Here is a 13,262-nt window from a genome sequence, read left to right as displayed (position 1 = left end):
CATTTTTTAATATTATTATCTAGCCCATATTATCTCGTCCTTTCTTGATTAGTAGAGGTATCAGATATTATGGGGAGAAGGCAGGAGAATGGGGTTAGGTGGGAGAGATAGATCAGCCATGATTGAATGTTTTAAAGAGGGAACTACAGATGCTGGAAAATTTTCTTCAGAAACCTTCTGAAGAAGGGTTTCGGCCTGAAACGTTGCTTATCTCGTTCGCTCCATAGATGCTGCTGCACCCGCTGAGTTTCTCCAGCATTTTTGTGTACCAGCCATGATTGAATGGTGGAGTAGACTCGATGGGCTGAATGGCCTAAATCTACTCCTAATGACCATATGACAATTTTCGATGAAATAAATATTGGTTATCACACCAGGGATACAGCTTGTAGAAACAAGGAACTGCAGATGCTGGTCCACACAGACGGCACAGTAGGGCAGCAGTACAGCGCCAGTGACCTGGGTTCAATCCTGACTACAGGTGCTGTCTATACAGAGTTTGTACGTAGTCCTCCAGACTTGCGTGGATTTTCGCTGGATGCTTCGGTTTCCTCCCACACTCCAAAGATGTACAAGTTTGTAGGCTAATTGGCTTCGGTAAAAATTGCTATCAGACTCCATTGTAACTGCATGAGAGCTTCATCCCAGACTGCAGGACCTCTTCCCCCAAACTTGCATCAGGAGGCAAGGACTCTATTATTGAGCTGGAGTAACACCAAACATAACTGTGACGTGGTGCGATGTTAAGTCTTGTTCAGATCAATATAGTAAAGGAGACGGGTCCCGACCCAAAATGGCACCTATTCCTTTTCTCCAGAGATGCTGCCTGACACGCTGAGTTACTCCAGACTTTTGTGTCTTTATTCAGTAGAGAACAAATTATTTTTGACAGTTTGACAAATCATAACGTTCCATTCTCCACACAATCTTAGTTTCTCACTTAAAGTGTCTTAAATAACAGACAAGGATTCTAAATAGCATCATCTTTCAAACTGAGAACTATCCCCAGGTGCTGCTTGATAGTGCTATCAACAAAAAGCATGACACCCAGGGAGATATTGTAGCAGATCAGGTTCAGATCAGTTCATTGTCAAAAGCACTAGTTTTTGTTAACATCAAGTACACAAGGTAAAGAGTATGGGTCCTTTGGGGCGGCACAGCGGTAGAGTTGCTGCCTTATTGCACCAGTGACCCGGGTTCAATCCTGACTACGGGTGCTGTCTATACGGAGTTTGCACGTTCTCCCCGTGGGACAGCCAGTTGGGGTTGTTAGAACGGTTTTGAATTTAAAATGCTCAGATTTGGCAAGAGGATTGAAACTTCAATCTCTGAATCATTGCTCCGAATAGCAGGTCAGTAACTGAAACTGTTCTGCCATCAACATCTAAACTACTGCGATCTTTGCCTGATAATACACTAGTCATTAAAAGTAGGCATGCAGGTGCAGCAGGCAGTGAAGAAAGCCAATGGTATGTTAGCATTCATAGCAAAAGGATTTGAGTATAGGAGCAGGGAGGTTCTACTGCAGTTGTACAAGGTCTTGGTGAGACCACACCTGGAGTATTGGGTACAGTTTTGGTCTCCTAATCTGAGGAAAGACATTCTTGCCATAGAGGGAGTACAGAGAAAGTTCACCAGACTGATTCCTGGGATGTCAGGACTTTCATATCAAGAAAGACTGGATAGACTCGGCTTGTACTCGCTAGAATTTAGAAGATTGAGGGGGGGATCTTATAGAAACTTACAAAATTCTTAGGGGGTTGGACAGGTTAGATGCAGGAAGATTGTTCCCGATGTTGGGGAAGTCCAGAACAAGTAGTCACAGTTTAAGGATAAAGGGGAAATATTTTAGGACTGAGATGAGAAAAACATTTTTCACACAGAGAGTGGTGAATCTCTGGAATTCTCTGCCACAGAATGTAGTTGAGGCCAGTTCATTGGCTATATTTAAGAGGGAGTTAGATGTGGCCCTTGTGGCTAAAGGGATCAGGGGGTATGGAGAGAAGGCAGGTGCGGGATACCGAGTTGGATGATCAGCCATGATCATATTTAATGGCGGTGTAGGCTCGAAGGGCCGAATGGCCTACGCCTGCACCTATTTTCTATGTTTCCACAATAATTGCGATGAGCTGAAAGAAAATTGGCAGTTTGGATAGAAGTCATAAGAGTGATACAGTGTGGAAACATGCCCTTCGGCCCAACTTGCCCACACCGACCAACATGTCCCAGCTACACTAGCCCCACCTGCCCGCGTTTGGCCCATATCCGTCCAAACTTGTCCCATCCATGCTCCATGTTCAAAATGAACTGCGGACACAGTTGTGAAGTAGTTAACAGGCTTTGGAGCACTCTGGCACAACCTGAAGTAATTGCCGTGTATTAATGCAGTGCTTTGCAAGCTGTCCCTTGTAATCAAAGCTGCGGCATCTGAATTCATCTTTTCTCAAGAGTTCTTTCATTCTTTGTTTGATTAAAAGGAGACCATCTCCAGAGTGCTGCTAAATGTCACACAAATACAGATAAAAGCAGACTTCAATGATAATTATGTTTATTCCATGATCTTATTGTAGACAATTTAAATGAAAATGATTTGCTGCTGCAGTATAACATATTATTGAATATTTTAGAAACTGGTGATGAAAATACAGAATTCAAGCTTTCTTTCCATACACTTCTTCCAATAAAGCTTGTGCATACTCAAAGCTGTGCATCTAGCTCTTGCCTCGACATTAATGAAAAAATTGTTATTAGTTACCACAAGATAACCAGATAGATAGAATTGTTTTCATTGCAATATTGGCGGATATCTGCTTGCAATCCAAATAAATTTAACAACGATTTAACAGTTTCACATTTCTTTTGAAATTATAATTTTTAAACTTCATCAAAAGCGAGTTATGAATGGATACAATGATATTTTAATTCAATACAAGTCTAATAGACTGCTTAAATTAGGCTGCTGGTTGGTGGATGACACAATGGACATCAAAGTGACTAGTCATAGACGCTGACAACGAGATGATAGACAGAACATATATACCATCCTCACATCAGTCTGAAGAAGGGTCTCGACCCGAAACGTTGCCTATTTCCTTCGCTCCATAGATGCTGCCTCACCCGCTGAGTTTCTCCAGCATTTTTGTCTACCTCCAAAATATTATTAAATGCAATCCTTTTATCTTTAAAAATTACTATTTGTAGACATTTGGCTGACAGCTTTCTATACAAAGCAGGGATTTAAAAAAAAATGCTGTGTATGTGAAAAGAGTGGCACGGTGGCGCAGTGGAAGAGTTGCTGCCTTACAGCACCAGAGGCCCGGGTTCCATCTAGACTGTGGGTGAGTCTGCACAGAGTTTGTACGTTCTCTCTGTGACCGTGTAGGTTTTTTCCAGGTGCTCCGGTTTCCTCCCAACATTCCAAAGGTATGCAGGTTTGCAGGTACACGAAAATGCTGGAGCAACTCAGCGGGTGCAGCAGCATCTATGGAGCAAAGGAAATAGGCAACGGTTCGGGCCGAAGCCCTTCTTCAGAGTGATGGGGGGTGGGGAGGCGGGGAGAAGAAAGCAAAAAGGAGGAGGAGCCTGAGGGCTGAGGGAGAGATAGGAAGGGGAGGAGACAGCAAGGGCTAACAGAATTGGGAGAATTGAATGTTCATGCCACTAGGATACAGACTCCCCAAGCGGAATATGAGGTGCTGTTCCTCCAATTTCCGGTGGTGCTCGCTCTGGCCATGGAGGAGACCCAGCACAGAGAGATCGGATACGGAATGGGAGAGGGAGTTGAAGTGCTGAGCCACCGGGAGGTCAGGTTGGTTAATGCGGACCGAGCGGAGGTGTTCGGCAAAACGATAGCTAACCTACGCTTGGTATCACCGAAGTAGATCAGCTGACATCTAGAGCAGCGGATGCAATAGATTAGGTTGGAGATGATGCAGGTAAACCTCTGTCGCGCCTGGCACGACTGCTTGGGTCTTTGAATGTAGTCAAGGGGGGAGGTAAAGCGACAAGTGTAGCATTTAGAAACATAGAAAATAGGTGCAGGAGTAGGCCATTCGGTCCTTCGAGCCTGCACCACCATTCAATATGATCATGGCTGATCATTCAACTCAGTATCCTGTACCTGCCTTCTCTCCATACCCCCTGATCCCTTTAGCCACAAGGGCCACATCTAAATCCCTCTTAAATATAGCCAATGAACTGGCCTCAACTACCTTCTGTGGCAGAGAATTCCAGAGATTCACCACTCTCTGTGTGAAAAATGTTTTTCTCATCTCGGTCCTAAAAGATTTTTCCCCTTATCCTTAAACTGTGACCTCTTGTTCTGGACTTCCCCAACATCGGGAACAATCTTCCTGCATCTAGCCTGTCCAACCCCTTAAGACTTTTGTAAGTTTCTATAAGATCCCCCCACAATCTTATAAATTCTAGCGAGTACAAACCGAGTCTATCCAGTCTTTCTTCATATGAAAGTCCTGATATCCCAGGAATCAGTCTGGTGAACATTCTCTGTACTCCCTCTATGGCAAGAATGTCTTTCCTCAGATTAGGAGACCAAAACTGTACGCAATACTCCAGGTGTGGTCTCAACAAGACCCTGTACAACTGCAGTAGAACCTCCCTGCTCCTATACTCAAATCCTTTTGCTATGAATGCTAAATACCATTTGCCTTCTTCACTGCCTGCTGCATCTGCATGCCTAGTTTTAATGACTGGTGTACCATGACACCCAGATCTCGTTGCATCTCCCCCTTTCCTAATCGGCCACCATTTAGATATTTCTTGCGGTTGCAAGGGAAAGTTCCCAGGGGAGGGGGTGGTACGGGTGCAGGTTTGCGGGTTGCTTAGCTTCTGTAAATTGTCCCTAGTGTGTGAGATAGAACTAGTTTATGGGTGATCGCTGGATGGTGTGGACTCGGTGGGCCGAAGGGCCTATTTCCACCCTGCATCCCTAAACTATGAACTAAACTAGAGCTTGACAAAGATGCCATTTTAAAGAGTTAATTCAAATGAATTTTTTTAATATAAGCAAATAAAACCACGTCATGGACTAGAACTTGTCATCCAAAATACAATGGCGCAGAAAATAGGCTCACAATGAATTGCACAATTGAGGTTTGGTTGCTAAGGCAGCAAACTTTAGTGATGTCAAGGTCCAACATAGCTACACTACTGAAGAGGGTCACACTATATTGGGTCTGCAAATATGTTGAGGCGGTGGGCAAAAGGTGGATATCTTTTCAGCTATTTCCATACTCGCCACTATTACCGAAGACAATATGGCACTATTAGCAGAAGACAGGCATATTAGCAGAACCCGTAAGGCATATGGTTGATGGCAAGACCCTTTCTCAGCATTGGACCACACCTCCCTGGAAGGGGCAACACAATTAGAGAGAGTGATAAAGAAGGTGTGTGGTCTGCTCACTTTCTCTGGTCAAGGCAAAGGGTATAAGAGACGGGAAGTCATGATGCAGCTCTATAGAACTTTAGTTAAGTCACATTTGGTGCATTGCATGCAATTCTGGTCGTCCCATTACTGGCCATGAAGTGGGAATAGAATTAGGTCATTCGGCCCATCAAGTCAACTCTGCCTTTCAATCATGGCTGATCTATCTCCCCCTTTCTCCTGCCTTCTCCCCATAACCTCCGACAACTGTACTAATCAAAAGTCTATCTATCTCTGCCTTAAAACTATGCACCGACGGCCTCCACAGCCTTCTGTGGCAAATTCCACAGATTCACCACCCTCTGCAGGATGTGGGGGCTTTGGATGCCAGAAAGCGGTTTGATCGTAGGATATTAGCTACAATAAGCAGTTGGACAAACTTACGATTGTTTGTCTCTGGAGTGCAGAAGTTGAGAGAAGAACTGAAATAAGTATATAAAATCACGACACAGCCTTCTGGGGCAATGGATTCCACAGATTCATCACCCACTGACTAAAGAATACAAAACTGAGGTGCGTAGGAACAACCTCTCTGGAATTCTCTTTCCCAAAGGGTCATGGGGACTGGGTCATGAGGGGCATTCACAATAAAATGGCCGACCTCATTAAACAATGCATTGATTGAAGGCTGCAGGATAAGTGAAACAGCAGAGGAGATGATGCTTGGTCAGACCGGCCATGACGAGGCAGGGCAGGCTAGATGGGCTGAGTGGCATCCTCCTGCTGCAATTGGCAGCTACTATTAAAACATTTAAAAGATATTCGGACAAGTACATGGATAGAAGAGGCTTAGAGGGACACCAAGCGCTGGAGTAACTCAGCGGGCTAGGCAGCATCTCTGGAGGACGTTTCGTGTGGGGACCCTTCTTCAGACTGCGTCAACATGGTTTCGGGTCGGGACCCTTGTTCACGCTCTTAGTGTGGAGGGCAAAAGAGCGGCAGGTGGGACAAGTGTAGATGGGGCACCTTGGTCGGCATGGACATGTTGGGCCAAAGCGCCTATTTCTGTGCTGTACGACTCTAAATTCTTATCTTCTTAAGCCCCTGTACCACTTAGGAAACCTGAACGGAAACCTCTGGAGACTTTGCACCCCACCCAAGGTTTCCGTGCGGTTCCCGGAGGTTGCAGGTGGTTGCCGGAGGTTGCAGGTAATGGAAGCAGGTAGGGAGACTGACAAAAACCTCCGGGAATCTCCGGGAACCGCACGGAAACCTTGGGTGGGGCGCAAAGTCTCCAGAGGTTTCCTAAGTGGGACAGGGGCATTAGTCCTATACTTTCAGCCACAAGCCACCTCCAGGACATACGTAGCTTCATCAGAGAATAATCTGTAACAAGTTACATCTCACCCAGGACATAAAGATTGTTGAAATGCATTCTGTATAGTTCCTGGAACATTTGATCTTTAATACTAAACTGCAGAGGGTAACGGAAATGTGCACCTTATAGAGAGCACTGCCGCCGATTATCCACACAAGATCCACTTTGTCCTGCAGATCGGATGAATCCAGCAGAGCCAGTGCAGAGTCCAAGTCAGGAGCCAGGTAATGGGCACCTTCTGGCACTTCCCTGAGACACACAACAAACAGTAACGTCACCTGGAGAACTTCACAGCACTAATGATAAACATAAGGAATTTTAAAACAAAAAACATCAGTACTTATTCTCTCTTTTCCAGTCAGTATTAGGTTGTGCAGGAAGGAATTGCAGATGCTGGTTTAAACTGAAGATAGACACAATAAAGATGAAGTAACTCAGCGGGTCAGGCAGGCTCAATCTGAAATATTCTTCAGTCTGAAGAAGGGTCTTGAGTCAAGTCAAGTCAAGTTTATTTGTCACATACACATACGAGATGTGCAGTGAAATGAAAGTGACAATGCTCGCGGACTTTTGTGCAAAAGACAAACAACAAAACAACCAAACAAATTATAAACACAATCATAACACACATATTCTTTTACATAATAAATAATGGAAGGAAAAACGTTCTGTAGAGTTAGTCCCTGGTGAGATAGGCGTTTACAGTCCGAATTGCCTCTGGGAAGAAACTCCTTCTCAACCTCTCCGTTCTCACCGCATGGCAACGGAGGGGTTTGCCTGACCGTAGCAGCTGGAACAGTCCGTTGCAGGGGTGGAAGGGGTCTCCCATGATTTTGTTTGCTCTGGAGTTGCACCTCCTGTTGTATAGTTCCTGCAGGGGGGTGCAGAGCCTTCTTGTCCTTGGCAGAGCAATTCCCAAACCAGATGGTAATGTTCCCGGACAAGATGCTTTCCACCGCCGCTGCGTAGAAGCACTAGAGGATCCTCGGAGACACTCTGAGTTTCCTCAATTGCCTGAGGTGGTAAAGGCGCTGCGTTGCCTTACTTACGAGTGCTGAGGCTTGTGATGCCCTGTCATATCCTCAGAGATGTGGACTCCCAGATATTTAAAACAGTTCACCCTATCCACAGGATCCCCATTTATCCTCAATGGAGTGTACGTCCTCGGATGATGTGCCCTCCTAAAGTCCATGATCAGCTCCTTCGTTTTTTTGATGTTCAAGAGGAGGCTGTTATCCTGGCATCAGAGTGCTAGATCAGCCACCTCCTCCCGGTAGGCCTTCTCATCGTTGTCTGAGATCAGGCCCGCCACCAGTGTCATCAGCAAACTTAATTATTGAATTGGAGCTGAACCTAGCCACACAGTCATGTGTGTACAGGGAGTACAATAGGGGGCTGAGGACGCAACCCTGGGGCGATCCTGTGCTCAGGGTGAGGGACTCCGATGTATTCCCTCCCATCTTGACCCAAAACGTCAACCATTCCTTCTCTCCAGAGATGCTGCCAGACCCGCTGAGTTACTCCTGCATTTTGTGTCCATCTTCAAATGACGTTGCGCGCTCCAGACGGCTGTGCGGGCGCATGATGGCGCGTGCGACCGTCGCATGTCCGTCACTACCGGCCTGTCGTGTAAATGACGGCCCAAGTGGGCCAGGCCCCTTACTCCAGCATTTTGTGTCCATCTTCTTCAGACTGAAAATGATGGGCTGGCGGTGATATAGAGGGATATGGAACAAACGAATTAAAGATGTACAAAAAAGTACCAATGATAAAGGAAACGAGCCATTGTTAGCTGAGGGCTAGGTGAGAACGAGTAAAATAGTGAAACTCACCCGGACTACAGTGAAACTAGTACAACAACTACAGTGGGGGAGGGATGGAGAGGGGATGCAAAGGTTATTTGAAGTTAGAGAAATCAATATATCTCTCCATCCCGTCTATATCTCTAGTTTCCTTTCCCCTCACCCTCAGACGGAACAAGGACCCTCGAACCCAAAACGTCACCTATTCCTTTTCTCCAGAGATGCTGCCTGACCCACTGAGTTACTCCAGCTTTTTGTGTCTATTTTAGGCTTAGGTTTATGAGTGTCACAATGTACATAGGTACAGTGAAAAGGATTGATTACTAAACAATCCAAATCAGATAATACTATAAATAAATCTTCAAGCCAAACTCAAGTACAAGAGGTACAATATTCAGTGCACTAAAACAAAAGTCGTCTTAGCTCAAAGCTAAGTCGACCTAAGTAGGTCAGAGCTAGATTATAAGATGCATATCAAAGGTGGCTTCACAAGTGTAGGAAAATGCAGTTGTAAATAAAGCCTGTATTTTATTCCAGCAATTGAACAATTTGGCAGTAGGGTGGCGCAGCAGTAGAGTTGCTGCCTTACAGCACCAGGGACCCTGGTTCGATCCTGTCATACACCACTACACATTAATGACATCGATGTGGACTTGGTCAGTAGCACTAAGTTCCTGGGGGTGCAGATCACGAACAGTTTGACCTGGTCACAAAACATCCCATCACTGGTTAAGTGAGCGCAGCAGCGGTTGCACTTTCTGCGCCGGATGAGAAGAGCTCGCCTTCCCGATCCCGTCCTCACCACTTTCTACATGGGCACCATAGAGAGCATTTTGACCAGCTGCATCTCTGTCTGGTTTGGGGACTGTAAAGCCTCCGCCTGGAAATCCGTGCAGGGAGTGGTGAGGACTACTGAAAAAAAATCATCGGGACTTCTCTTCCTTCAATCCGGGACATTGCGTCCAAGGCCAACAGCATTATAAAAGACCCCATACTGTTTCTGTGCTATAATTGTAATTGTTATATGGTTATATATCATTTAAAAATAAATTAGATAGGTATATGGATGAAAATAAGTGTTCGGCACGGACTTGAAGGGTCAAGATGTTCCCGTGCTATAATTGTTATATTGTTACATCTCTCCATCACGGATTGTTCACTCTGTTACCCTCGGGCAAAAGGTATCGCAGTATAAGGAGCAGAACAGCCAGGTTTTGCAACAGCTTCTTCTCCCATCCCATCGGACTCTTGAATTGGAATTGCCACTATAATCTATTTTATCTTTTGATCTATTTTATCCTTTTGTTATTTTATATTGCACGGTGAGCCAGATGCAACAAAATTTCTTTCAGATTTGTATTTGTTGGTGTATTTTTGAATGACAATAGAGTCTTTGATTGATTGACTACGGGGGCTGAATGGGCAGAGTTGTGTGTTCTCCCCATGACCTTTGTGGGTTTTCTCCGGGATCTCCGGTTTCCTCCCACACACTGCAAAGACGTACAGATTAGTAGGTTATTTGGCTTGGTATAATTGTAAGTTGTCCACAGTGTGTGTAGGATAGTGTTAGTGTGAGGGGTTAGTGCGAGCTTGGTGGGCCGAAGGGCCTGTTCCCGCACTATATATCTAAACTAAATTTCTGTAAACAAGGGTGGATCCCACTTAGGAAACCTGAACGGAAACCTCTGGAGACTTTGCACCCCACCCAAGGTTTCCGTGCGGTTCCTGGAGGTTGCAGGTGGTTGCCGGAGGGTGCAGGTAGTGGAAGCAGGTAGGGAGATTGACAAAAATCTCTGGGAACCGCATGGAAACCTTGGGTGGGGCACAAAGTCTCCAGAGGTTTCCGTTCAGGTTTCCTAAGTGGGACAGGGGCATAAGTCTTCTTTAAACATTGCCTCACTAACCTTAAAACTATGCCTCAAGTATTTAACTTTTTCCATCCTGGGAAAAAGTCAAATACTGTCTGTTTGAATTATTATGATTCTCCTGGTGTTGGCACCGCCACAATGTGCATGGCAAGGGTGCTCCAAGAGTTTAGAGTACACAACAATGAAGGCACAGCTAGATGTACTTTCAAATCAGGACGATGTCTACTTGGAGAAGATGCTGGTAGGTGATGGTAAAGTCCACGAGAAGATTTATATATTTTTTCGATACTGACAGAAGATGGACACAAAAAGCTGGAGTAACTCAGCGGGTCAGACAGCATCTCTGGAGAAAATGATTAGGTGACATTTCGGGTCGAGACCCTTCTTCAGACCTTTACTTTAAGAGTCAAGACACTGATGGTTTGTTTTTATTTTTCCCAACCTGACTCCTGAGTTTTCTGAAAATATCCGATGTAAAACAGTTTGAGGAGAAAGCTGTTGAAGGATTATCTTCACCTCCCCTTTGTAATCAATGTTTAATTTGCAGGAATTAGCCGCGTGCAATCTTGCAGCCTGCAACTTGTCGTGCTGCACTTCTCACATCAAAAGTTTCAATCACTTTGAGCTCCGACTACTGATGCTTCATGGATAAAAAATTCTCCCACGCCTCTCCATAGGACACGGTGCGACTGCAGACAGAACCATCACTTCAAATGTGGCTCCCTACTGTCAGCGAGGAAACTTTAAATACATGACATTTTAAAAATTCTCAGTAGTCAAGCCACTTTCTAGTACTGACAGACACACAAAGTATCTACTTTTATTGCACTTACCGCAGCTTTGTAGCTGCTTTTAAGCTCTGCTTTATTAAAGCAAAGGGCAGCAATGCTTTACTTCAAGGCTGCTCGATAAAGGTTTATGACACATTCAGTTTAGTTTAGAGATACAGCTCAGGAACAGGCCCTTCCGCCCGCTGAGTCCACGCCGCCCAGCGATCCCCGAACATTAACACTGTCCTACATACACTGTATATCTTTGGAGTGTGGGAGGAAGCCGGAGCACCCGGAGAAAACCCACCTAGGACACGGGGAGAACGTACCAACTCGGTACACACAGGATCAAACCCGTCTCTGGTGCTGTAAGGCAACACCTCTATCGTTGCACCACTGCCTTTGATCAGAAAACATCACAAGCCTACTGCTCACTGTAGACAGGAACACGTTTGCAATCAGCATCAGTTGTTGCTTTACTTACAGACAGTGTTACACCCACACATTGAAGAAGTAAGCAATAGAATATTGACTCAGTGGTAGAGTTGCTGCCTTCCAGCGCCATAGATCCGGGTTCAATCCTGACTACGGGTGTTGTCTGTACGGAGTTTGTACGTTCTACCCGTGACCTGCGTGGGATTTCTCTGGAAGCTCTGGTTTCCTCCCACACTCTAAAGACGTACAAGTTTGTAGGTCAATTAGGTTGGTAAAATTGTACATTGTCCTAGAGTGCATGGGAGATTGGTAGTTGAGCTTAGTTTATTGTCACGTGTACTGAGGTACAGTGAAAAGCTTTCTTGTTGCATGCTAGCCAGTCAGCAGAAAGACTATACATGATTACAATCAAGCCGTCTACAGTGTAGAGATACGTGATAAAGGGAATAAAGTGAATGACACTTAGTGCAAGATAAAGTTCAGTAACGACCGATCAAAGATAGTCCACGGGTCACCAATGAGGTAGATAGTAGCACAGGGCTGCTCTTAGAAGGGCATATTTCCACGCTGTATCTTACAATTCATCAAAAAGTGAGAAAGAACACAATAGTTAGTGCGGGGATCGCTGGTCGGTGTGGACTCGTTGGGCTGAAGGGCCTGTTTTGCTCTGCATCTCCAAACTAAACTCAATGGCATTTTGAACTATCTTAACCACATTGAATTCTACCAAATCAAAATCAAAATCTAGGGTTTTTTCAGCTTTCGTTTGGGCATAAAGTGTTAATAATCTTTTTTTTTTTTTTTAAAGATCACTGAATATACCAGCATTAGAAGTTATATTATCTTCATTCAGTGGGTGGGAATGAACCTTCAAAATCATTCTCACAGCATCTGAAAGATTAAATATCATTTTATTTCCATTAAACTGACAAAACATAGCCACTTACATGCAAGTGCAAGTTTTATACCACACTTACTCTTATTTTAGACATTTTTTAAAAAGCATCTCTTGTTAATTGACTGTCAGCTGCCACTCAACATCCCACACCTCCATCTCATTCCAGGTCATCGTTCTGTGATCCATACTCACGAAGAGCATCTTTCTCATAGTCTCTCTCGTTTTCCCACTGGAACACTGCCTCCCAAGCCTTGTCTCCAGTTATAACCTTCAATGATCCAGCAATTTCAGATTTCCTCAAATTCTGGCCACTTAGAAACATAGAAAATAGGTGCAGGAGTAGGCCATCCGGCCCTTCGAGCCTGCACCGCCATTCAATATGATCATGGCTGATCATCCAACTCAGTATCCTGTACCTGCCTTCTCTCCATACCCCTGATACCTTTAGCCACAAGGGCCACATCTATCTCCCTCTTAAATATAGTCAATGGACTGGCCTCAACTACCTTCTGTGGCAGAGAATTCCACAGATTCACCACTCTCTGCGTGAATTTTTTTTTAATCATCTCGGTCCTAAAAGATTTCCCCCTTATCCTTAAACTGTGACCCCTTGTTCTGGACTTCCCCAATATCAGGAACAATCTTCCTGCAACTAGCCTGTCCAACCTCTTAAGAATTTTGTAAGTTTCTATAAGATCCCCCCTCAATCTTCTAAATTCTAGCGA

At 44.8% G+C, this 13,262-nt stretch overlaps 1 protein-coding gene across 2 annotated transcripts in view; it reads right to left on the bottom strand.

Annotated features, from left to right (window-relative positions):
- The window catches only part of dhfr (dihydrofolate reductase), a 49,996-nt gene that overhangs the window by 24,063 nt on the left and 12,671 nt on the right, over positions 1-13,262 (bottom strand). For both annotated transcript variants that reach the window (XM_055631145.1, XM_055631138.1), the window contains exon 4: positions 6,887-7,013. In XM_055631145.1, the coding sequence (XP_055487120.1) occupies positions 6,887-7,013 (127 nt within the window). The remainder of the gene's footprint in view (positions 1-6,886; positions 7,014-13,262) is intronic.

The sequence above is a fragment of the Leucoraja erinacea genome, chromosome 3 (genome assembly GCF_028641065.1).
Source record: "Leucoraja erinacea ecotype New England chromosome 3, Leri_hhj_1, whole genome shotgun sequence".
Classification (NCBI taxonomy): domain Eukaryota; kingdom Metazoa; phylum Chordata; class Chondrichthyes; order Rajiformes; family Rajidae; genus Leucoraja; species Leucoraja erinaceus.
The sequence above is the reverse complement of the archived record's forward strand: the minus strand, read 5'-3'. Positions and strand labels throughout refer to the sequence as shown.